The 23666-nt window shown below is 35.6% G+C and overlaps 4 protein-coding genes and 1 pseudogene across 5 annotated transcripts; 3 read left to right on the top strand and 2 right to left on the bottom strand.

Annotated features, from left to right (window-relative positions):
- Window positions 1-261: 261 nt before the first annotated feature.
- On the bottom strand, window positions 262-3697 carry LOC118036625 (acyl-CoA-binding domain-containing protein 3). The gene is made up of 5 exons (XM_035042385.2): window positions 2726-3697; window positions 1822-1927; window positions 1639-1739; window positions 1450-1524; window positions 262-539 (listed from the first exon to the last, which is right to left on the bottom strand). The coding sequence occupies exons 1-5, from the start codon at window positions 3541-3543 to the stop codon at window positions 506-508; spliced, it is 1134 nt and encodes a 377-aa protein (XP_034898276.1). The 5' UTR covers window positions 3544-3697; the 3' UTR covers window positions 262-505.
- A 5500-nt stretch (window positions 3698-9197) lies between these two features.
- LOC118036634 (uncharacterized protein At2g23090) lies at window positions 9198-10597 on the top strand. Its single transcript, XM_035042402.2, has 3 exons — window positions 9198-9438; window positions 9579-9619; window positions 10297-10597. Exons 1-3 carry the CDS (start codon window positions 9363-9365, stop codon window positions 10414-10416), a joined length of 237 nt encoding a protein of 78 aa, XP_034898293.1. The 5' UTR covers window positions 9198-9362; the 3' UTR covers window positions 10417-10597.
- Window positions 10598-12688: 2091 nt separating this feature from the next.
- LOC118036643 (transcription initiation factor TFIID subunit 4b) lies at window positions 12689-19397 on the top strand. Of its 2 annotated transcripts, none has more exons than XM_035042413.2 (14): window positions 12689-12942; window positions 13017-13122; window positions 13764-14254; window positions 14350-14445; window positions 14534-15457; window positions 16954-17078; window positions 17195-17282; window positions 17393-17528; window positions 17654-17709; window positions 17781-17837; window positions 17943-18083; window positions 18303-18368; window positions 18455-18719; window positions 18839-19397. In XM_035042413.2, the coding sequence occupies exons 1-14, from the start codon at window positions 12904-12906 to the stop codon at window positions 19009-19011; spliced, it is 2763 nt and encodes a 920-aa protein (XP_034898304.1). In that variant the 5' UTR covers window positions 12689-12903; the 3' UTR covers window positions 19012-19397. The 2 variants fall into 2 exon arrangements, with proteins under 2 accessions (XP_034898304.1, XP_073260505.1); XM_073404404.1 differs by having other exon boundaries at window positions 14350-14449; window positions 14538-15457.
- Window positions 19398-19544: 147 nt separating this feature from the next.
- LOC118036653 (uncharacterized) lies at window positions 19545-21135 on the bottom strand. Its single transcript, XM_035042418.2, has 2 exons — window positions 20359-21135; window positions 19545-20215 (listed from the first exon to the last, which is right to left on the bottom strand). The coding sequence occupies exons 1-2, from the start codon at window positions 20947-20949 to the stop codon at window positions 19856-19858; spliced, it is 951 nt and encodes a 316-aa protein (XP_034898309.1). The 5' UTR covers window positions 20950-21135; the 3' UTR covers window positions 19545-19855.
- Window positions 21136-21798: 663 nt separating this feature from the next.
- LOC118036663 (protein SYM1-like) lies at window positions 21799-23532 on the top strand (annotated as a pseudogene).
- Window positions 23533-23666: the final 134 nt, after the last annotated feature.

Genomic DNA, 23666 nt, shown 5'->3' with positions numbered 1-23666 from the left:
TTACCAAAAGAAATAGAGAGACGATAGGCAACTACTTTCCCTCTCAACAATTCCAAACGTGAGGAGCACTTCAATTGCATGCGAATGTATTCTCGATAAGTATTTGGCAAAAATAGCATAATTAGTGCAAAACTCTTAGCACATTCCCTTCACGTAATGCCAACATCGCTTCATGTATTCTCATGGATTAGAATAAAGAGTCAAACAAAGGACCACAAAGACTGGCATAAGCATCGAGTCTTAACCATGCCTCGGAAAGAATGGTGCATAAACATCATATTATAATTCAATGATCCCAACCAGCAGGGTATATATACAAATGCATCAATGCACAACGCATAAATGTTATTAGTATCACACAACGCGTAGTTCATTTCTAGGGACATAATAATGATAGTATAAACAGGCAAGAACCTTACATATTTGAAACAGATTATACTTTGGCAACAGTAATCAGTCTTGTTTGTGGTCAAGCCAAAGGAGAAAGGCTCCATGGTTGGAGGAATCAAGCAGCAGGGCAATGCTTGTCATTCTTTGGCCTGAAAAATTTCATGTTAATAGGTTATGTGCAGCCCTAATTGGCTTTGCGTATTGAAATCATTGCAAGCATGACCCTTCCATAAGAAAGAAATGAGTGGCGAGACTACATGAAAATTCACTAGAGCAGTGCTCAGGAATATGACCCAACTCATGGATGGCAGATTCCTCATAGATTGTCACTGGTGATTGTCTAGTTACAGATGACAGGTAAATAAGAATCTTCATTTAAATGAGTGGCAGAATCAATAAACTTTTCACATAAGAATGTGGTGGTGCAAGGAATGATGATCATCCACCCATTTTCCTTAAAATTTGCTACGTTGCATCTATAGCGTGATGCCTGTGGTTTCTTTTTCAACAATAAAAAACTATTCTTTAAAGGGATCTGATTTTCTTGAAAAGGAATTTCTTCTCAGCCTCATTTGAGGTTCAATCATGATTGAGGAAAACACTGTCTACAACATTCCAAGAGGTAATTAGGGATTATTCAAAATAGACAGAAACCACGGGCCTTTTTTCTTTTTCCGGTACAATGGAGAACTTTAAGTCAAAAACCTAAGATATCAACTCAAACTCCCATACCCGACCACCTGAGCTACCCCATGCCAGGGGGGCAACCCAGGGGAAATTTTAGTTGTTACTATAACGCTGGTGCTTGTTTTCCAAGTGGTGGTTATAAATAAACCTTGTAAATCAGACTACTGATAAATGACATCAAATAAAGATTTCTGTAAAATATTTTCTACCTTTCTGCTATGCAAAGCATGGAAACTACACTAATCATATTGTCCTATGAAACTAAAAACTTTCTATTCAAACCTTTTCAGGAACCCTCAAGTTCATGCAACAGCTTAGGAGAATAAGGCATGTGGAAGAGAAAGCAATATGCATGAATTAACAATTTGTAACCTGCTATCCAGGTTTGAGCCCCCTGTCGGATCGCCTTCTTCAGCAACAGGCTTCAGTTCTGGACTCCTACATGTCCTACATATGAGAATAGTGATAGTATCATAACATAATAATAAGCTAATGAAAAGACAGAAACGAACTAAAAAATAAAGATTGAAGGGGGAAATAGCCAAACATTCAAGGACATACATTTCATCTGTAAAATTTGGTTGACGGGATGATAATGTACTTAAATCTGGAGTCACAGCAACAAGATTTTCCACTTCAGATGATCCTGGTTTACTGTCTCCCTGTAAAATGAAATTAACCAGAGATTGTTCAAAGTCATTACAGGAAACACAAGTGCTCTACGCTGCAGTGGAAAATACCTACACTAGGTTTTTCTTCCATCCACCCTGGTGCTCTCTCCAATACAAGGGCAATATACTGCTCCATAGCCGCCTCTGGACTCATGTTTCCCAGCCTTTGCCAAGCATTCCTTGCACAACGTAACCAGTGCCCTCGATCACTCATACATAGCAGCTGTCAACCCTGTTATTGTAACTAACTATCAAACTATACCGTGCAATTTTTTGGTATAGGCAGCCCCTAAGGTGTTGTTCTGTGCTTTCATTTTCTTTTTCTTAGGTGTACAATCCCTCTAGCACAAGATTATGGCTGATGGCTGCCATAATCTTGTATTTTGTTTGCTAAGCTTTCTGGCTTTTTGGCTATTTCCAAACAATTGAATCAATACCTGTAAACAATCTAGGGTGGAGGAAAAGGAAAAGGACTTCGACCAGACCAATCGTGAAAAGGTTGGAGCGGCAAGAGCGACAGCTCTAAGTTTCCAAATAAAGACAATAGGATCATCGTGTTTTTTTCTACAAGAAATTACTATGGTAGACCTAAGCATGGCGGGAAACAGACAAAATGGCCATATAAACATCATTTATAGTAGTACTACCTGTCCAGACGTGGATTTCTAACGATTTCCATGTGTTCATATTCTGATTTTCTATTTCTTCTTTTTTTTTTTCTAAATTAAAGACTCTAACCTTGTTTGACATCCATTAATTCTTGATCCACATGCCGTAAATCTTCACTTTGTGTATCACTAAACCATATTCTCTCACCCAAGACTATCTTATCCTATCCTCTGACAAACTTAAAACCCCTAATGGAAAACGTTTATCTGCTCTCATTCGGACAATTTAGAAAACAATAAAAGAACAGAATACAGAGAAAAAAAGAGAGTAAAGCAGAGACATTATGTTAATTTAGGAAAATTTAATACCACTTAGCACGAGCAGAAACCTTGAGAGCCATGGGAGGCTGCTCCCTGCAAGGCCCCTCAGTAGCAATCTTATGAAGTCCATACAACTCCATCTGCAAATCACTCCCTACACTTGCCAATCTCTCATCTTTATTTCCTGACTCCTCAACAAACTTCGCTGCTTCTCCAAATATTTTCTCCAATTCACTCCTTTCTATCCCTTCCCAATCATCATCATCCTCGACCTCGTTAACTTCAATTTCTTCAATCCTCTCTTTTGAATCACTCCCAGCAACCCCAATCTCCTCGACAACGTTTAATTCAACGCCAATCGGTTCCTCTTCTCTGTTTTCTCTATTAGAACTAACCAGGTTTACTTGCTTGACGTCTTCATCGTAAAATTCACCTTCTTTTAGCTTGTCTTCTTCCTCCTCCTCTTTTAAAACTGCCTCGATCAATTCTTGAACCTCAGCTTCACTTTCAAGTAGTATCTCGTCACGAGTTGCTGAATCTTTAGCGTGCTCGACAGAAGAAATTCCTGAAACAAATTCATAGACCTTTTCTGTTACTTGTTCAACAAACTCTGTTCTCATTTCGCTCTTAAGCCCCTCAACTTCCAATCTTTCACGATACCGTAACTCCTCCGTCATCCCCTTTTCTTCTTCTTCACCGACAATCTCTGCTGCAGAAAAAGCTTCTCGATCAACATTTTGAGTTTGAGAATCGTCGTGGTGGCTAGAATCACCACTGGACATGGCCATAGAAACAAGTTTGGCTATGAGAAAGGAGAACAGAAAAGCAATAACACCAGTCACAAGCAGTTCTTTAATTAGCTCCATCTTTTTTTTATCAAAGCAAAGAGAAGAAGCAGTGAGAAGGGGAAGGTCTTTCGTTTTCGATGGGGGAAATGGAGAAGACAGAAGAAATAAAGGGATCGAAACAGAAGAGAAGGAGAGGGAAAGGATATTTGCAGGGAAGAGCAAAGCATATTCTGCATCTTTATTTTGCTTTTTGGTTAGGTTTATACGGTGATGTGGGTCCCAAATAGGCTAACACTACGCTGGGTGTCTAAAAAGTGCACAATCAACCAACTGGACCCATGGTGACTCGGCATGTTCGCCTTTTACAAGTGATTTTTAATTATTATTTTTAAAAATCAAATAAATATTTTTAGATTATTTCAGATGATTTTGTTATATTTATCTAAAAAAATAAAATCTAAATTGATTATTTTGATATATTTTTAATTAAATTTTTTTATATATATATATTTAGTATTATGTTAGCTTTTACGATTATAATTTGAAAATATAAAGTTTAATATATATATATATAGTAATTATTTTTATCCAATATTTTAGAAAAGAATTCCGTAAGACTATCGTAAGTATTAATTAATAAAATATTTTTAAATTTATAATTAAAACAAAATACAAACCGTACAGCATTAACAAACAAAACCTCAATAAACATTTTGTTCATGCTTGTCAAAGTCGGTTTGAATACGTTTAGGATTCATGCTATTAGCTTGGTGGAATCAAATTGGATTTGCTTTGAACATTAATCCAGTCAAAATTAGGTAATTTATAACCCAAATGTTTCATGCCAAACTCTGCTCAAGCAAAGCCAAAACAAAAGGAATTATTGGTTTTAATTTAACTGTGTTTGAACTGGACAAGTTACATCACCTAATTCTAATCAAGTCAGCATTGAGAATAATTCAAAATAAAACCTTGTCCAGATCATGCTTCGAACAGCTAGATCACCGGATTGTTTCAGGATTTTTGCTAAATAAAATTCAGTCTAGATCATACTTCGAAGAGGTAGATCACCGCTTGCTCGAGACTCCGACCTCGCTGCGTGTGTTTTTGTTTTGCTTTACCACTTGCCATCACATTCTTGGAAAATCACTGTTCCACCTAACCAAAAGGTTCCTGAGATGTATCTATAGACTATAGTTTTTTCTATATCTCTAATTTAATTACTCTGAGATACGTTGTAGAGGAAAATAAAGTTCGAAGTTGATATAATTTTACTACCACAAAGAAAAAGTACGCTTGCCAGCGTCTCCATAAATACATTCCTTTGGAAAATGGATTTAGAAATTTAGAACGGCACCAATTCTGTCAAATTTCCAAGCTTATCAGAACCAAAAACCCATTGTTTTGCAGTCCAGCTTGACGGGTCGGATTGCCGGACCGGTCGGATTGATTTGGTGGAGAAACTTGATTTTTTAAGAAAAAAACATCTTAAGGTAACGAAAAATCCAGGATTTAATTAAAAAAAAAATCTTTTCTAGAGTTTTTTATAAAAATAATTGTTGGGTTTGATCAAATTAGCTCATCCGATATGAGTCTTGGCTAGGTCAACCTCTAACTCGGAGAGACCGGCTCAAGACAAGCCATGCGTGGTTCACGATTTTCTTTTATTCAACGTTGATCGTGTTTTTTCTTTGAAAATCCTGTGATGCACTGGCGTGCTTATCTCAATCTATATTCTATGGGGCGGTGATGCCTGCAGGTAAAGGCATCCATCCTCCTTTAATAATGAGGGTGGGTTGCAAAGAGGAAAAATAATAAAACGATGATGAGATAAGATAGGAGGGTGGGTCTTCGTTTCCCCTCGGACAACCATCCATAAATGATTCCATGGACGAAACCAGACTAATTTCAAAGTATTGAATCTTCTCTCAAGTTGAAAAATCACTATAAATGAATCCCATAAATGCAATTAGTCAAATATATATGTAAATTTCAACGAAACAAGCATAGCCTCGAACCAGGGGAAAAGGGAAAAACAAAGGAAAGGAAAGGGGAACAAAAAAGAAAAAGGAAAGAGAGGAAGATTAACTATCATGATTGCTAAACTCCATTTGTTTTAATGAACCGATATAAAACTTTACTCGGGTTAGTTTTTTAATTAAATAAAATAATATATTAATCTAACCAATTTAGTTTAGGCTGATCAAGTTCTTAGTGATTCAGATAATTAAATCGAACTTTAATTAAAATTAACCGGTTCAACACAAATAGATAAAATATTATCATCTTAGTTAAAAAAAAAAATATTGACTTGATGATCAAGAATTAAACCGATGATCCAAATCCTTTCAAGGTGGTCTCTGGATTAAAGATAAACATCCAGTCAACTACCTAGCAACCGGGCTAGACTGAAAATATAGAGGGAGTCAGGGTTGATGGTCCAGTGACTACATGGGCCAGAGCCTAGTACTTTAGAACTTTCGGCTTGGACTAGAGTTCCACCTTCGGGGGTGATAGGATTTCTGTTCATTGACAGTGCAGGACTGCGGCCCAAACCAGATTGGTTTTAGCCTGGCCTTCCTAGGGTATTAGGCTCTTGCATAGGTGTGCAGATTTCTACACCAGAGAGTGGCCGTGCCTATGTCAAGGGACTGACGACGAACAGTGGCAATATACACTAAATATTAGGTAATGATCTTATGCTGTTGGAATCATGTTTTTTAAAGTTTTATTTAAAAAATTAAATTAAATTTTTATATTTTTAAGGTCATTTTAATGTTGATATCAAAAATATTTTTTAAAAATAAAAAACTATATTATTTTAATATTTTTTTAAACAAAAAAATATTTTGAATTCCAACTATCATCACACCCCAGCTCTCATTGGTTGACTAACTATGACGATACCTTTTTGCATTTAACTATGAAAAAGCATTGCCTTTATAATTTTTTTTTACCATGGCATGAATCGTGATCGAAGCATGAAAGCTGATTATGGATTCTCTTGTGCAATGAGTATGGCAGTGGTGCAATAATTTTGATTTTTAAACCAAAATTTTGGACTCACGTCCTTTATATATATATAAATTTGGGACAAATTATCAATTGAAAATGGACTTATTTGTGTAGAATTCATTAACATTTATTTGTGATGTGTAGAATCATGCTATGAATAGATCTTATTCTAAATTAATAAACTAAGGTTATTTATATTTGTTAGTGCTTGTTCTTTTTTTCACCTTTTAAATTGTTCCAAATAAATTATAAAATGCATGGATTGGGCAAGGCTCGTGGATTGAGAGGATAAATCAATGAATTAAGTACATGGTTTTGTTGCTGCCTTTTTTTTACACTGGATCGTACCAGACTTCTAATATTAAAATTAAAATAGTTAATTTTAAGAAAAAATAATACTTACACACAATATCTAACCTCGGCATAAAAAACGACATCAGAATTTTAAAACCATGGACTTGAGGAACATGGATTGAGAAGAGTGAAAGGAGGAAGAAGAAAAATGACGGATAACTTACCATTTATTTAGTTGTTTTACCTACCAGGAAAGAAAAAAATAAAAAACAATCCTTGGGTTGTGCGTGTGTGTGTGTGTGTGTGTGTGTGTGAGAGAGAGAGAGAGAGAGAGAGAGAGAGAGAGAGATCAATCCACTCGAATGTTTGGTAGATAATTTTTTAAATATTTTTAGTTTACTTTTTTTATATATTTTAATGTATTAAATTGAGAGGAATAATGTATTTTTAAAAATAAAATATATTCTTAATTAAATTGATTAAAAAACACTATTATCAAATAATAAATAAATAAAAAGCTTGCTCTTGAACTCAACCATACAACCACCGTGCAACGAGCAAAGAATGGCTCCTCCTAGAAGTAAAGAAAGCCAGAGTCAAAGACCCGAAACGATTAAACGCGTGCTGGTAGTCGCCGATGGTTGGGCCATTTATTAGGAGGCTCTCTGTTATTGGGTTGCATGGGTCCACCACTAATGCGTGTTGTCAGAAGCCTTGTCACGCGGACCACCACGGTTCCTCAAAATAAGGGCATCTTCCATATTTACTACAGCGTGATATAGTTTTTATGATCATTTCAATTATAAAAAATGAAGTGTACTGATTATTTTAAAACTTTAATATAAGTTAGTTGGTATGATAGGTTTAAAAAAAAAACTCAAATAATTCTTAATTAATTTAATATTAAAAAATAAAATTAAAAAAGCAATCCTAGTAAGTATGAATAAACCCACTTATCTCATAACAAGAGTCATGAGATCAATATAATTTTATAAAAATAAATAAAAAAATATAGATTTTAAAAAAATATCAGTGAAAAAATATAATTACAATAAATAGTTTTTTAACATTATCATAAAATATGTAGGAATAATATTTTTATAAGATAAATAGTTAAATAACATTTTATTTAACACTTTTTTAAACATGTAAAATATTATTTTATTTGTTTATTTTTAGCTTTCTAGTTAACATCTCTGGCGATGCTATAACAAGTAAGCTCCGCTGTGGTTGTTTACCGTGACAGTAACTAATACACCAATTTTATCATATACTTGTTTATTTTTATATTTTAAAAATATTTTTAAAATTTTAGTTTTTTTTAATTTTTTTTTGTGTTTTCATATCATTTTGATGGTTGATGTTAAAAATAATTTTTTAAAAAATAAAAAAAATATTTTTCAATGCATTTTTGAATGAAAAAATATTTTAAAAAACAATCGCAACCATACTCCTAGATACATTTCTAGGCTCGTTTGGAATGTGTGATTGCTATTTAAAAAAAATATATTTTTTCTTGTTCAATAATATTTTTTCATGTTTTTTTATTATCTTGTTGTTGATAAAAAAATAATTTTTTAAAATAATAAAAAGCATTATTTTAATGTATTTATAAGTTAAAACACTTTGAAAACAATCAATATTACAATACCAAATACTACTTAAGTGGTGGTTGGTATTGTGGCAAACCATACTTTTTAATTATATTTTTTTTTTTTTATTTTAAATTATTATTATTTTTGGATCATTTTAATATATTGATATCAAAAATAAATAAATAAAAAATTTTTTAAAATATTTTTAAAAATAACTTCTATAAACTATTCAAACAAACAATTAATTTATAAAATATATGTAACTTAAAAATGTATCAAAATATTATTTAAATCTTAAATTCAAATCAAGAATAAACAAAAATTATTTAAGTGAGACTATTAAATGTATTTTAAGGTTAGTTTGATTTTCAAACAAACAAGTGGTCTAGTTTTGTTCGTATCCGCTGCTTTTCTATTAAAATAAAATAAAAAAGCGTGTGAACTTTCCACGGATGGGCCCTATCTATAAATCAACTTCCACGAGATGAGATTAATACACCTCTAAATTCTCCCACCTACTCCCGTCATATGAACGAGATCCAAGCCTGCCTTTAACGAAGTTTCTAAGCTATCTTCTTTGAATTTAAGGTCACTCGAATAAATTGGGTCGACTTTAACCTGGCCTGTAGCTGATTTTTCATTAAATTTTAATTTAATTTAATTTAACTTTTAATTACTTTCAATGTACTAATTTCAAAAATAAAAAATAAAAAAATAAAATAAAATAGTACTTTAATATATTAAAAAAAAACACTTTAAAAAGGCTACAGTCCCGAACAGCTCCGTAGGCCCATACAAACCCCCACCCAGTATAACAAAATCCGTCGGCGTAGTTCTAATGGAATTGTCCTTTCGGTTGGCTATCTTCTCTGAACATAAATAGGGTATCCTCTAGGTAGAATTGGCCGTGGTCTCCTCTCCTCTCTTTAAGTGGTAGATTTCCAAACCACATCTCGTATTCTCCAGTGCCTGTTTCATCAGAAGAAGAAAAGAATGGGAGGCGGCAACGGGCAGAAGGCAAAGATGGCTCGCGAGAAGAACTTGGAGAAGCAAAAAGCTGGTTCCAAGGGTAATTGATTGACTATTTATAAAACCCTAGCAAGCCTAATCTCTCTCTTTGTTTATTTGACTGCTCGATGTCTGTCCGAGGAGATCTATGTGGTCATGTTCATGTCCTGACTCGGTTTTGTTCTTCCGATTTATATGCAGGAAGTCAGCTCGAATCAAACAAGAAAGCCATGTCGATCCAGGTATTTACCGATCTTGCTCTTCTCGGCCGCTAATTTTATAACAATTTAATTCATAGAATTTTTAAATTTACTTTATTCAGTGAAAGCTGAAATTAGGTCAAGATAGGTTGATTTTTTCAAAGAATCAGTTCAACCCGATCACCCCTATACATACATGAGAGTATGCATTAGGGTGCAATGTAAAACTACTTTCATGATCTTAGCCAACGGCTTGAGCTTTTGAGTTAAACTGGTTTTTTGATAGATTTTGGAAAGGATCTGTGTTTTTTACCGATGAATAGTTACTTTTTTTTTTTGAGATAATCCTCCTCTATAGTCACTTATCTAGGAAAGAATTAATCATTGGAAGAAACCCAGTCTCAACAACTAATCAATGATTAAGAATCATCTATACTTGCTTTTCCATGTCTGTCTATTGACCACTGCTAGGCTGCGGTTTAGTATTGGCTTTTGAATGAATTTGTGGCAATTGAGAGATGACCTGATCTTCTGTTATATCTATACTTTTGTTTGGCTTCTATCATGTTATTGTCCCAGTGGAATTTCTTAGATTATCACGGTTGACTCGCTGAGATTACCTTCTCGTTAGGTCTCAACCTGTAATTTCAGTCACGGAAGTGTTTGGACTGAAAATCTTGTTTTTGGTCGTCTAATAAACTGGTGGGTTTTGTTTGCAGTGCAAGGTGTGTATGCAGACATTCATTTGCACCACATCGGAAGTGAAGTGCAGGGAGCATGCAGAAGCCAAACACCCCAAATCTGACGTCTATGCATGTTTCCCCCACCTCCAGAAATGAAGATGAAGCAGGAGAGAAAGAAAGAACTTGAGGGGATTGGTTAAAAGCTCCATATATATTGTCGTAGGTGATCGAGTTTGGAACTTTGCAAAGCAATTCGTTCAGATTCTTGGATGTTTTTGCTATGTATTGTGGAGTTTGTTTATATTACTATGATGCCTTAGTTACATTATTGACTTTATCTTTGCCCTCGTTGTTTTGCCCTGATTCCTTCGAGATTACGCCATACCTAATTGCAGGTAAAACTTGTGTCCTCTCCAACTGCCTCCTTCGTTCCAGTTTATTGATAAGCTGCCACGCAAGTAGTAGGAAGGGGGGATTATGTTCTTTATAATTGAAAAACCTCACTGCATCGCATTATTTCAGGTCTAGGCTAGGTATAATTTAACTGATAAGTAATAAATAGTCTCCTCAATGAGCTAGTCACGAAAACTCGGATCCGAAACCACGGATTGGATGAAACCCCTTATTGTGTGGACTTCCACGGCTTTGTGTCGTGGACTTGTTACGTTTTAAACCACTACAAAAGCTATTTTAAAAACAAACACATTCGTTATTTATTTTAAATCTTTTTTTTTTATTATTAAAGTGGAGTTCTTAAATAAAAATAAATAATAAAACAAAACAAAACGGGCCTCCAGATAAAAGAGCACACAAAGGACTGATCTCTTAAAACATAAGTCCACACTAACAACAAACCCAAGCTCGTCATGAATCGGGTCGGCCGAGAAGGAAAGGTTAAAAAACCCGGTTCTAAATCATCAAGTGCTAGTGTATAAAACTATAGTTGTTAAACACAGAACTACTAAAAAAAAAAAAACATTCATGGTTTAAAATCTAACTTGGCTCAAGATCTAGTCAAACTGAACAAAATATTAGAATAACCCAGTCAACTTGTTACTAAATAATCAATCATGTAAATACCCAAGATTTTTTTAAAAACAAAAAAAATAAAATAACACTGTTTTAATAAAAAAAATAATAATTAATATCATTTGATGAGATGATCCAATGATCCGTGTTTTTTAATGTCAAGTCAGATAATAGAACTATTTATAAAACAATTAAAGCGCCATGATTATTAAAAATCAACCTGTTGTCCCAACTCTTTTAAGGATTTGGTTTTTTAAAAGGTTATTTTCTCTTGAAAAATAAATAAATTATTTTAATAAATTAATTGATCTTAATTGACCTAATAATCCAATAATTTATGATTTTGTTTAAAGTAGTCTCCAAACCAAATAAGAGAACTGTATATAAATCAAAGCACAGTAATTGTTAAAATTCAATCAAGGCCAGCCCAAATCTTAATCGGATATAGGTTTTTTTTTTAAAAAAAAATCAACATGAGATTGACTCAATTTGATTTCTTTCAAAAAAAAATTTCCTTTTTTTAAATGATTTTTTAATAAAAAAATTAAAATGATACAAACTCAAGTTAACCATTTTAATCGACTAGTTTGATCGAGTTGGTATCATAGGTTGAATTGATTTTAATAACCTTGCAAAGGCACAACGAGATCACAACACTTTCCTCTTTCTTCTTTGTAAAACTTCTGTCTAAAAAGCACTGAGCAAAATCAAATAGCTTCAGCATATAAAACCATAATTGTTACACACAAAACTACTGGAAAAAAAAAACTCAGTATTTGAATTCTAATTATTTGTCTTGAGCTATAGTCAAATTAAACAAGATACTAGTATAACCTGATCAACTAGGTTATTAAATAATCAATCATGTAAATATTAAATAATTTTTTAAAAAATAAAAAAAATAAATAAAATGATATTATTTTAATAAAAAATAATTAATTTCATTGGACGAGATAATCCAATGATCCATGTTTTTTCAGGCCAATCTCTAAACTAGATAAAAGAACCATATATAAAACAGTTAAAGCACCACAATTATTAAAAATCAGTTCGGTTGTCCCGACTCGTGAAGGGGTCTGGTTTAAAAAAAAAAAATTATTTTCTCATAAAAAAAAATATTAATTTTAACAAAAATAATTTATCTTGATTGACCCAATAATCCAATGATTTATGACTCTTTTAAGCCAGTCTCAAAAATAAAACGCACCTGGTTTGAGTTTTTTTTAATTTTTCAGTGCTTTTAAATAATATTTTTTTATTTAAAAAAAATTAAAAAGATATAAACCCAAGTTAACTATTTTAACCAACCCGTGACCCAAATTTTTGACTGAGTTGGTTCATGGGTCGAACCGGTTTTTAATAGCTTTGCAAAGCACAACGAGATCGCAGCTTTTTCCTATTTCTACTCCGTAAAACATCTGTCCCAGGAACGCTGAGCAAAATCAAATAGCTTCAGTATCTCATCTGTCTCCCAATCTCCCAGATTAATCTCCTTACTAGTAATTCACACCTCGTATACGAATACAATCATAAATCTTATCCACGCCAAAAGCAAACGGATTGTTGAAATAAGCAACATAGCCGTAACATCAACCACAGGCTGTTTGGTTGGTGATGGACCCTAACATAATGAGGCTTCTCGAAGAAGACGAGGTAAGCATTATTATTTTTCTTCTTATTTTCAACTTAAGTTTGATTTTGAGGGGTTTTTGGAATTGTGCTTAAAGGACGAAACCATGCATTCCGGTGCTGATGTGGAGGCTTTCCAAGCTGCCCTGAACAGGGATATTGGGGGCGATGTGTCCAACTTGCAGCCGTCTGATTCGAGTGCGGGTATTTATTTGATCTTCATTCAACCACATTTTAATCAATTAATTCAGTTTCTTATAATTTACTGGCAGTATAGAATTATATGATTTAGGCTGAAATATGAGAAAGTGGAGATTAGGATTAACATGTAAGCATATAAAGTTGGAGAAATTAATAATTTTTTTTTTGGTATTGTGCTCGTTTAATTGCTGCAGGTTGTCATGTAGCTAGTCAGTTTATCATATTCGCAGTAATACTTGTGCTTGTGTTTAGTCTTTTCCTACTTTCGTCAAGTTAGTTGACGCAGCGAAAGATAGAAAGCTAGGATTTCTCAATTCCTAAATCTCATGGCCTTAAACTGTAGAGAAAGAAACTAGCGTATAGCTGGTTATAATTAGCTGACCTACTACAGAACCAGGGAGGTAGAATGAGCTGACAAATTTTAGTCCAATCTAACAGTTGGATTAAAAGTTATGCCCATTCATGTCAGAAAGCTTGTTTGAAAAGTACAGATTTCTTCCTGGACTTGTCGATACTCTTCTCGCTTGTCTGGAATATATTTAAAATAATGATTATTTATTGTACACAATTGTAAAATACAGTAGTTTTGTGCCATGAAAACAATCAAAGTTCCAGTCAACAATTTCCTAATCGGCCAACTGCAGGGAAAATCGGCAATGCCAATAATACCGAGGAACTTGATGCAAAAAATTTTCAACGGCAACATCATCAGGAGCAGCACACATCTGCAATGGAGACAAAGCAGAATGGACCTAATGCTGAGAACCAACAGCAGCAGGGGGGTGTCCCACAGGAACCAACCCACCCGCCATTACTTAAGAAAACATCCCAAGATGATATTAAACAAGAGCTTGTGGAACAGGCTCCTCTCCAGACTCCTCAATCGATTGGGATGCAGAGCAATGAGAAAAATCCTATCCCAAAATCCGAGCCTGATAAATTGCAAAGTTCTGATGGTGATCCTCACGTTTTAAATTTCCAGAAGATGAGCAATCAGCAGACTGCAGGCACAGATCAGCCAGGTAACCAAAAGAATAGCAAGCAGATACCTTTTGCGATATTGTTGCCTGCCTTAAAGCCTCATCTTGATAAAGACAGAGAGATGCAGCTACAAACTTTATATAATAAACTGAGGGTGGGTCTCTGACATGAATTTCTTTGTTCTTGTGCTTTCTCTTTTATGCATGGGACTGGTTATTGTTATGATATATCTTCCTTTGTTATTTTTAGAAAAATGAAATTGCAAAAGACCAATTTGTCAGACTCATGAGAAATATTGTTGGGGATCAAGTGCTCAGGCTGGCAGCTGCACAACTGCAATCACAGGCAAGTAATGCATGGGTTATTGAAATTGTAATGAGCTTAGGACCCTCTTAGTGATATTAGGCTAAAACTAGCTTGTCCTGCACTGCAGCAAGGTACCAACCAATCCCAGTTACAGCCTCAAGCTGGTCGCCAGCTCGATGGGCGAATGCCTGCTGGTATCAGTGCTGCTCAGTTTCCTGATCCACATCATTCTGTACTTCATCCGAGGGGATCTATTCCTGCAGAACCATCTCATAATCCTCCTTCAGCAGTCCAATTGCAGACTGATTCAAGCATTGTCAATTCTCAGAAATCCAAAGCGGTAGAATGGAAGCCAGATTCTCTTGTAAAGCAAGCGAGCCAATCGCATTCCTCCAATGCCAGCATTTCCAATCAAGAAAGAGAGCGATCCTCTATTTCAATGCAAGGGCAGAACAAGCAGCAACAACATGTGAACTTTCCACCAACTTCCTTTCCAATGTATGGAAGCAGTGGTGGTAATTACCATCCATATTCTGGGACAAATGTTAGTACTTCAGGACCATCTGTGAAGCCACAACCCCATGATCCACAAACAAGGCAAATTTCACATCATCAAAATCTGGGTGGGACTCAAATAGGAGGGCCAACGCACAGCATGATAAGCACGCCGAAGTTTGAGAGGCAAAATTCTGCTGATGATCCTAGTAGAGTGCACAGTGGTTCTGTTTCCCATTATACAAACAAATCAGCATTGCAACAGAATCCAGCTCCTTGGCAAGCACCACCAAATAGAGAGAAAAGTCCTGCTTCATTCTCTTCGTTGAATTATGTAAAACCAGGTTCGCTTGAACAGGCTGGTGAGCAGCAGAACAAACCCCAGTTGTCGAGCCCTCAAGTGCTGTCTCCAACACCTGTTGAAAAGGGAAATGCAATTTCAGGAAATTTAAAGGATCAATCTTTAGACAAGCAGTCTACTAAAATTGTTTTTTCAACAGTGCCTCCCAATTCTGGCCCCCCTTCAATTGCGACTCAAATGGACCCCAATGGCCAGGTACTTTCATACTGATCATGAATATAATTCTAACACATCTAGTTGTTAGGTCTTGATTTCATTGTTTATCTACCATCTTATAGGTCGTTTTTTAACCACTAGATGGATTCTTAATCTGACAGGTTAAACATTTACAGAAGAACATGACCATTTGTTTTTTGCATGGCTGCTTTACTTTTAAACTTTCTTTCTTTCTTTTTTCATTTTTAATTTGGTCTTATGTTTTCAAGTGGTGAAAAACCCCCAGTACTTCCTACTAATTTGCAATGGATAATTAATTTCATGTAATGCTAGAAACATTTGATTTTGTTCTATTCTTGTTACCATGAACATTGATGAGGCTGGATTAAAATAACTTGTCCATTGGGCATGGGAGAAACTTGATATCTTAGACCAAGCGTCAATGAGAGCAAACATGTATGATTGGGAAACAGGGATTGAAAAAAGTGGTAGAAATAATGCAAATTGCTCTGCATCCCCGACTCTTTGTCAATCAGTTAATGGTGGTTGGACCAATTAGCAATAGTTATTAGGTTGGAGTTTTTGGGTGCTGCACAAGCCCAACTCTTTTAGCCAATGATGATTTATCCAGCTGTTGAGATGAAACATGACGACGTTTTTTTTTGGTTAATAGGGTGGCCTTTTGAGTCTTGAGCTACACAAATGGGGCTAGGCCTCTCTCATTACACAATATGAGCAAATAAACTGGAGTTAGTTGGACTTGAACCTGCTTCATTGAAGGAAGCTACTTTGAAACTAGTTGAAAAATGCAGCCTTCTCCAAGATCCTTGAAAATGAACCACAAATGTCATCCTGCATTTTGCAAAACTCAAGTACTCTTTTGGTGTGTGAATATGATGTATAGTGGGAAGAGATATCAAATCCAAATAGCAAAGAACAGTAAATGTGATGTCTAAACTAGAAGAAAATTGAAGCTGGAACTGGAAAAATAAGTTCACAGTTTGTAGACAGTCTCTAAAACGTAAACCGATTGATAAAATATAAGAAATGTCTGGAATAATAGCATAGGCAGCCTTATTTATACTAGTTGTAGGTTTAAATCCTAATCCTTATCAGAAAAGGAAGCTCTATTAAAAGTTATAGGACTAATAGTGAATCCAAATAACACAAGCATTTTCTTAACCAAATAAAAAAACTAAAATTACTAAGCAAATAAAAATCTTCCGAAAGCTCCTGTGTCAACATGGTATATAGCTAAAAGCATCTTAACATTGGCTCCTAGCTCTGGTGGAATATATGGGTGAATTTGTCTTTACCAGCTTATTTCCCTGTGGTTTGGCTCCTAGCTCTGGTGGAATATATGGGTGAATTTGTCTTTACCCAATCCCATGAAATTTTATTAAGATTTTTTAATTTAACTCATCAGAAATATGTTTTGTGCACTCAATTTCACAAACAAAACTGCTGGAATGATTAAACTAGACATTCTCTGTCCATTGATGAATAACATCCTTTTTGCTTCTATATGTTATCAGGCAGGCTCGCGAATCTCATCTGTAGCTTCTCCTGCTGGAGTTAATGCAAGAACACCTCCCAAAAAGCCTTCTGTTGGCCAAAAGAAGCCATTTGAAGCACTGGGTTCTTCTCCACCTGCATCAACGTAAAATAGCTCCTTTTATGGACCAAGAATGATTTTAATTGACTCATTTATTTCTTTAATTCTATTAAAAGCTCTTTTAATCATGTTTGATGCATAATCTATGGGATAACATGCAGTAAGAAGCATAAGGTATCTGGGGCTTTTTCGGATCAAAGCATTGAACAGCTCAATGATGTCACTGCTGTCAGTGGAGTTAATCTCAGGGTATTTTTTGCAACCATCAAGATTGTGTGTAAAAAAGTATCATCTAGCAAGGAAAAGCACTCCTTTGACAAATAAGCTTGGAATTCTGAAGATGTTTTGCTTTGATATAGGAAGAGGAAGAACAGCTATTTTCAGGGCCAAAGGAGGATAGTCGAGTTTCAGAAGCATCACGACGATTTGTACAAGAAGAAGAAGAAAGGCTGATGTTGCAGAAAATTCCTTTGAAGAAAAAATTAGGAGAGATCAGTTAGTATTTTTGTTCTTTGGCCCCTGTTTATGTCTGCTGTAAATCCATTTGTCTATGCACTTTGTGCTTTATGGAAGGCAGTACTATTCACATGGTTTGATATTTATCGGTCTATCTGTTTCAGTGGCCAAATGTGGTTTGAAGAACTTTGGAACTGATGTGGAGCGATGCTTGTCCTTGGTGAGTTGCTAGCTCTTGGTCCATTTTTTGAGATAATTTTCACACGTTTTCTTGTGGAATGCAATTTTTAGTGTGTGGAAGAAAGGATGCGCGGACTAATAAGTAACATGATCAGGCTGTCAAAACAGGTGAGTTTTTGTTTTCTTTTCTCTAACTTCTCAGACTCTTTCTCTGTTCTTGGATTTATTTGCTTACTTTAATCATCTTTCATGATTTAAATTGGATCTCTACAGCGTGTTGATGCCGAGAAGCCAAGACACCAGACTCTAATCACTTCAGATGTTCAGCAACAGATCATGACAATGAACCGGAAAGCCCAGGAAGAATTGGAGAAAAAGCAGGCTGAAGCAGAAAAGCTCCAAAAAGTTAACGAAGTGTGTGCTTTGTTTGATACTATCTACTTTCTTAATATATGATTCAAGAAGTGCATGCTCATATAGAACAATACACTTTCTTAAACTATCATTATATATGATTCAAGAAGTACATTCACAAAGAACAATACACAAGTACATACGTAATATTTCTACATATGATATATTTGTTCAAGCATGAATTCCTTAACTTTTCACGTACTTTGTATCTGTATACAGCCGGATGGTGACAATGGAGGTGAAGGTGAGAAGGAGAAAGATGAAGGTCGTGTGAAATCAGTGAAGGTATTAAAGATGTTGCAAGTATTAAAAGTTTGCCTTCTAGCCAAATAAAACAAATCTCTGTTTTTCTAATTTCTATAACCATGTAGGCTAACAAAGAGGAGGATGACAAAATGAGGACAACAGCTGCTAATGTTGCTGCTCGAGCAGCTGTTGGGGGAGATGACATACTGTCAAAATGGCAACTAATGGCTGAGCAAGCCCGGCAGAAACGTGAAGGAGGGATGGAGGGGGCATCCGGTTCCCAGCCAGTTAAAGATGTGAACCGCAAACCTCTATCACCATCAGGAAGAAATATGATGGAAAATCTCGACGCAGAAAAAAGGAGCCATGTGGTTCCTTCTTCTGCATCTGGTAAGTGTGACAATTCGAGGGACACATGCTGGAGCAAACTTTCTTTTCGTAATCACATTATGTATTTTGGTGTTCATTACATTTGTTTGGTTTTTAACCTTACCTTTGTCCTTTGGCAGGAGCTGGGAGGAAATGTGGAAGGAATCAAGCAATTGTGCCTCAAACCAAGGTGGTTCGTACCATTTCTGTTAAGGATGTAATGTCAGTGCTGGAAAGGGAACCTCAGATGTCCAGGTCTACTCTGATTTACCAACTGTACGAGCGAATCAGGTCTGATGCTACAGCTGAATAACGCCACACGTGCCTCCCCAAAAATGGTGCTTTTTTGTGTTCGGTACCTGACAAGATTACGGTCCTGAGTCCTGACTGTTGCATGGCCAATCATCGTCTGATTTCGCTGGAAGGACAAATTTGTAAGATAAATCGTCGTAATTTTCTTGCCACTGCATGACAGGGCTCAGAAGTTCGACTTGTAAGCATCCATAGAATCTTGTGGCCGCCAAAAGATGTGCCTCGTTCAATGCTTTTGCTGTTCCTCGTGTTAATTTCACCACCTTAATTCTTGCTTTCCTCCGTGGAAACAATATACTCTGATGTTTTTGTTGTAAAAATTAGCGTTGAGCGGATTTGTGAGTTTGGAACTCCAATCGAATAAAAGTGTACACTTGACACTCCGAAGCAGGACCATGAAAAATCATGCAAGATTTTATCATTGCAAGATGATTGACACTCTTGTTTTTCAAATGGTACAAGGATTGCAAGATCTCCCGTAACAATTTTTTTTTACAGAAATGGACAGTTTGCTCCATGTTTGTAAACAAAAAATTTTGGCCAACACAAAGAGGAGGTCATAGATTTTCATAGACATCAATGCATCAAGAGAAGTTACAATTGAAAAGCTTGAATATGCATCCAAGAAAATCTGACTTTCCTCGGCCAGCACAGATGCCGAGGCCCTAAATTGCAGTCTTCTACAGCTTACATGCGAACTCTCATACCTAAAAAATTCTCAAGGCAAGAAGAAATGACAGGCACCAAGCAGCCAACGTGTTACATTTCCTTGCAAGTGATGGGGTGTGGAAACCAAGCCATCCAGTTAGATAGGTTGTGTTTCCCATGAAATGATCTGGTGCTCACTAATCCTTGGTGCAATGGGCATCTGTACCGTGCTGGACACAATGACTATAACCAACACCTCGGAGGAAATCCCGGATCTCTTTGGCACTACTGTTGCTCGCTTGCAGCAACCTTTCATCTTCCTCGTAAATTAGGTAGGGGGCTTCATCTTTCTTTCTTGACAGTAATTTCACGGCCCCTTTCAGTACATGATATTCCCATCCCTGGACATCTATTTTGAGAAGCAACACAGGCTCTGAATCTGTTACTAGTTCATCAAGGGGGATGGTCCTTACTTGAAGGGCTATTTCTTCGTTGGACTTGAATGCCAACTTTGCACCAGTGGCTGAAACAGCACTATTGTCAAGTCGACCTACCAGCTGCCAGTTTAAAAGGACTAAGATGATGAGTATTCAGTACAGCAGATGGAAGAAGTAGGGTTCAAATTAGGCTAAATTAATCAACCAGTATAAATCTTAGCCCTAAAAAGAGATTAAATTTTGGGAATAGAGTGAATTTTTACCTTGTAAAAAGTGATATTGCCAATCCGATCAGAGACAGCAGCCTCAAAAACAGTAACCAAGTCCGCAACACGATTAAACCAAATCCCATCACAAATCCTCAGAAGGTTGTCAATCACTGGCTCAAAAGCCAGCACTTTAAAACCCATAACCGCGGCTGCGAAACTCGCCATTCCCACATTAGCCCCAACATCCACAACCAACCCATTTCTCCCTTTCATTCCTTCAAGAAGTTGCTGAATCGTGGCTGAAATATCTGGCTTTCTGAAAGGCTTTCCTTTCAGGAGCCTGACAATGTTCTTGTGGGGCTTGTCGGGCAAGGACCCAAAATCCGAGAGAGAGTAGAGGAAGGGGTATTTGAGGTTTTCCACTATGTTGGCAACCACAGGATGAGCTTGTGGAGATTTTAAGCAATCAAAAGGTGGGATTGGGTAAACTTGGGGTACATAAAGCGTGGAGTTAGGAGGATTCAATGTGGATCGAGCGGAGAAAAAGAAGAGAAACAGGAGGAAGAGAGATAGTGAGAGGAGGAGAAGGATTGGAGAGAGGTATCTTGGCTGTTTGTTGCTTTCTCTTTTCCAGGCATTTGCCATCCCTGAAAAAGTGAGGGAAGATTGGATCCAACCCAATCTAACCGTCGTGAGATGTTAATCACTTGATTTTCTTAAGATGACTTTTATAGGTTTCTGCCCCCAAACATAGTTCTCGCTTCCCGGATCCGATCCCAGAACTGTTTCTCCAAAGAGTTTGAGTTTTGTTTCTTAAAATAAATTTCTTAATATTAACTCGTCAAATCTTAATTGGGTTTGCCGAGTCAGGTTATTGAAAAACTGGCCGGATTTTCCCGGTTTGGTTGAGTCATATATAGTTTAATTCAACTAGAAATCCGATATAAATTTAACTATGAATTTCAAATTTTCTAAATCTATTCATTTTCAGATTTGAAGAAGGTTAGTTAAGCTAATTAAATTATTGAAAATCTTTTCATAATCAATTGGGTTTAATGAATTAAAATTAATATCAACTAGAAACTCCGTACTCATTAAAAACATTGTAAGAATCAATAAAATTTGATTTAATTCAATTAAAAATTTAATCTCAATTTAAATTTTTAATTTTTTAATTTGTATTTGAGATTATAGTATAAAATAATTTTCAAAATATATTTTTATATAAAAATATGTTAAAATAATTTTTTAAAATTTATTTATTTATTTTTAAAATCAACCCATCAAAACTATAAAAAAAATACTAAAAATAATTAATTTTATATATTTTTTAACTAAAAATATTTTTTAAAAAAAAACATTTTAAAAAATTCAGGGGAAAAAAAAAACAGAATCTCTCCTGCATGCCCGAAGTAGTGTTTTTTTTTTTTTCCTTCCTCTTTCGCTTTCGTGTATATACAACACTCCAGGTTATTTTTGGAAGGAAACAGAGAGAGAGGAGCGAGCAGAAACAGAGGATCAGAAAACCCAGCGCACAAGGTATACGATACCCAGAGTCCCTATCCCCTCGTCATCATGGGCAGCATTGCCATAAGAACAATTAGCAAACGCTTTCTCCATGGAAATCTCATGAGGCAAACATGTATTAGAAACACAGAGTCTCTTTCTCCTCGTCATCATTCGAGCAAAACAAGAGTCTCTTACACTCTCTACAAACCATCCCCTTCACACCCATTTTCAACATCACCACCAAGACCATCTCGTTCGAATTCTAAATCCAAAAGTGGGTTTATAGGATGGTACTTGAACCAGCTAGAATCACACCCAGTTTGTTACAAAAACTTTCACTACTTTGCTTATTTACGCTGCTGCTGATTTGACCGCTCAGGTGAGCCCTAGCTTCCTTCAATTTACACTAGTTCAGTTCTGGTTTCTAAATGGGTATACTAAGCATTGGTTGGGGGCATAACTTATGTTTGATGAAATGTTAGTTGAATTTTAGCATGCCAACAATTTTTTTGTTATGAAAAAAGAATCTCTTCATGTAATTGACAAGGCATTTGAGCGAAGTTTTATCTAACTTCAGTTAGCTGTCACAATCTCCATGGACTGCAATTATAGTTTGTGGAGCTATTGCATGGTATTTATGAGGCACTCCTCTTTTCTATAGCTAGGCTCACCGGGTTAAAAACTGTATAAAAAATTGGCTGTGCAGGTAATGAATTACTTTGTTTAGTAGATTTATGATATTTCTTCTGGTTTAAGTGATCTTGCAGGATCTCTTTTTATCCCATTGTGTGTGCGAGGGGTGTGGGTGTGGAAATTAAGTTCCTTGATTGCTTATGATAAACATTTGTGCAGATGATTTCATCAACATCATCTAGTTCTTTTGACTTCATTAGGACATTACGCATGGCTGGATATGGTTTGCTATTTTTAGGGCCATCACAGCATCTCTGGTTCAATTTTATGAGAAAGTTCTCCCAAAACGTGATGTGCTAACTACCTTCAAGAAAGTTTTTATGGGACAAACAGTTTATGGACCTGCTAATGCCACCCTTTTTTCTCCTATAATGCAGCTTTACAAGGTGAACAAAATTTTCATTTCATTATGATTTCAGTGTTCTATGGCACTAGTATTTTTATAACGGCATTTAAAGTTGGCTCTCCAGGCTATCTTGTGTTTTTTTCCACCACAAGGTTATAGAGAGGCAGTAATTGGTCACTTCTTTATCATCTCTTATTTGTACAAGTCTGTGGAGGCAACACCAGAGCCCTCCTCTAGGTATCAATGCCCGTGCTCGGATCAATTTGGCCTTATGGTAGGGATCCATCTGTTTGATACCAGTGAAAGCTTGGCGTTATCCTGGATGTTATTGGCTGCTGACATACTCTGTGCAAGCTAGCTTTTAAAAAAAAAAAAAACTTTGGAGCTGTTATAGGTCTTCCGCGGGGTTTTACTGCTCATTTTGATGATTTCTTTACCTAGCCAGTGCTGCAGCTAATTAAAACAGGCTCAAACAGCAGGCCCCACTGGATTTTACGGCTGCAACATGATAATGGAAACTACATGTTTTTCTAAGTTTTTCTCAGTAATGGGCTCAAGCTTTTCTAAGCTTTTCTTAGGTTTTATTTTACAATGAGTTTAATGTATTTTTTTTGAATTTCTTTTTATCTTTGTTATGAGCATGAGATATTATTTTTTTGTCTTCACATCTTGTTTTTATTTTTATTTTTCATGGCTTAATTTAATTATATAACAATTAACTTAAAAATTTATCGGGTGTAAATCAGTTTAGCTTGGTTTAGTTGGTTTTAACATTTTAAAACTGAAACTAGTTTTTTTAAAATTAGTTTTATTT

This window comes from Populus alba, chromosome 14, assembly GCF_005239225.2.
Source record: "Populus alba chromosome 14, ASM523922v2, whole genome shotgun sequence".
In the NCBI taxonomy this organism is placed as follows: Eukaryota; Viridiplantae; Streptophyta; class Magnoliopsida; order Malpighiales; family Salicaceae; genus Populus; species Populus alba.
This window is presented reverse-complemented; position numbering and strand designations above follow the sequence as displayed.

Coding starts and splice junctions, on each gene's coding strand:
- LOC118036634 (XM_035042402.2), top strand. CDS start 9,363: ATGGGAGGCGGCAACGGGCAGAAGGCAAAGATGGCTCGCGAGAAGAAC. Junction 9,439..9,578: donor GCAAAAAGCTGGTTCCAAGG/GTAATTGATTGA, acceptor ATTTATATGCAG/GAAGTCAGCTCGAATCAAAC. Junction 9,620..10,296: donor AGAAAGCCATGTCGATCCAG/GTATTTACCGAT, acceptor TTTTGTTTGCAG/TGCAAGGTGTGTATGCAGAC.
- LOC118036643 (XM_035042413.2), top strand. CDS start 12,904: ATGGACCCTAACATAATGAGGCTTCTCGAAGAAGACGAG. Junction 13,123..13,763: donor GCCGTCTGATTCGAGTGCGG/GTATTTATTTGA, acceptor GGCCAACTGCAG/GGAAAATCGGCAATGCCAAT. Junction 18,720..18,838: donor GGTTCCTTCTTCTGCATCTG/GTAAGTGTGACA, acceptor GTCCTTTGGCAG/GAGCTGGGAGGAAATGTGGA.
- LOC118036625 (XM_035042385.2), bottom strand. CDS start 3,543: ATGGAGCTAATTAAAGAACTGCTTGTGACTGGTGTTATTGCTTTTCTG. Junction 1,740..1,821: donor GGATGGAAGAAAAACCTAGT/GTAGGTATTTTC, acceptor TTCATTTTACAG/GGAGACAGTAAACCAGGATC. Junction 540..1,449: donor GGCTCAAACCTGGATAGCAG/GTTACAAATTGT, acceptor GAAATTTTTCAG/GCCAAAGAATGACAAGCATT.
- LOC118036653 (XM_035042418.2), bottom strand. CDS start 20,949: ATGGCAAATGCCTGGAAAAGAGAAAGCAACAAACAGCCAAGATACCTC. Junction 20,216..20,358: donor GCAATATCACTTTTTACAAG/GTAAAAATTCAC, acceptor TTAAACTGGCAG/CTGGTAGGTCGACTTGACAA.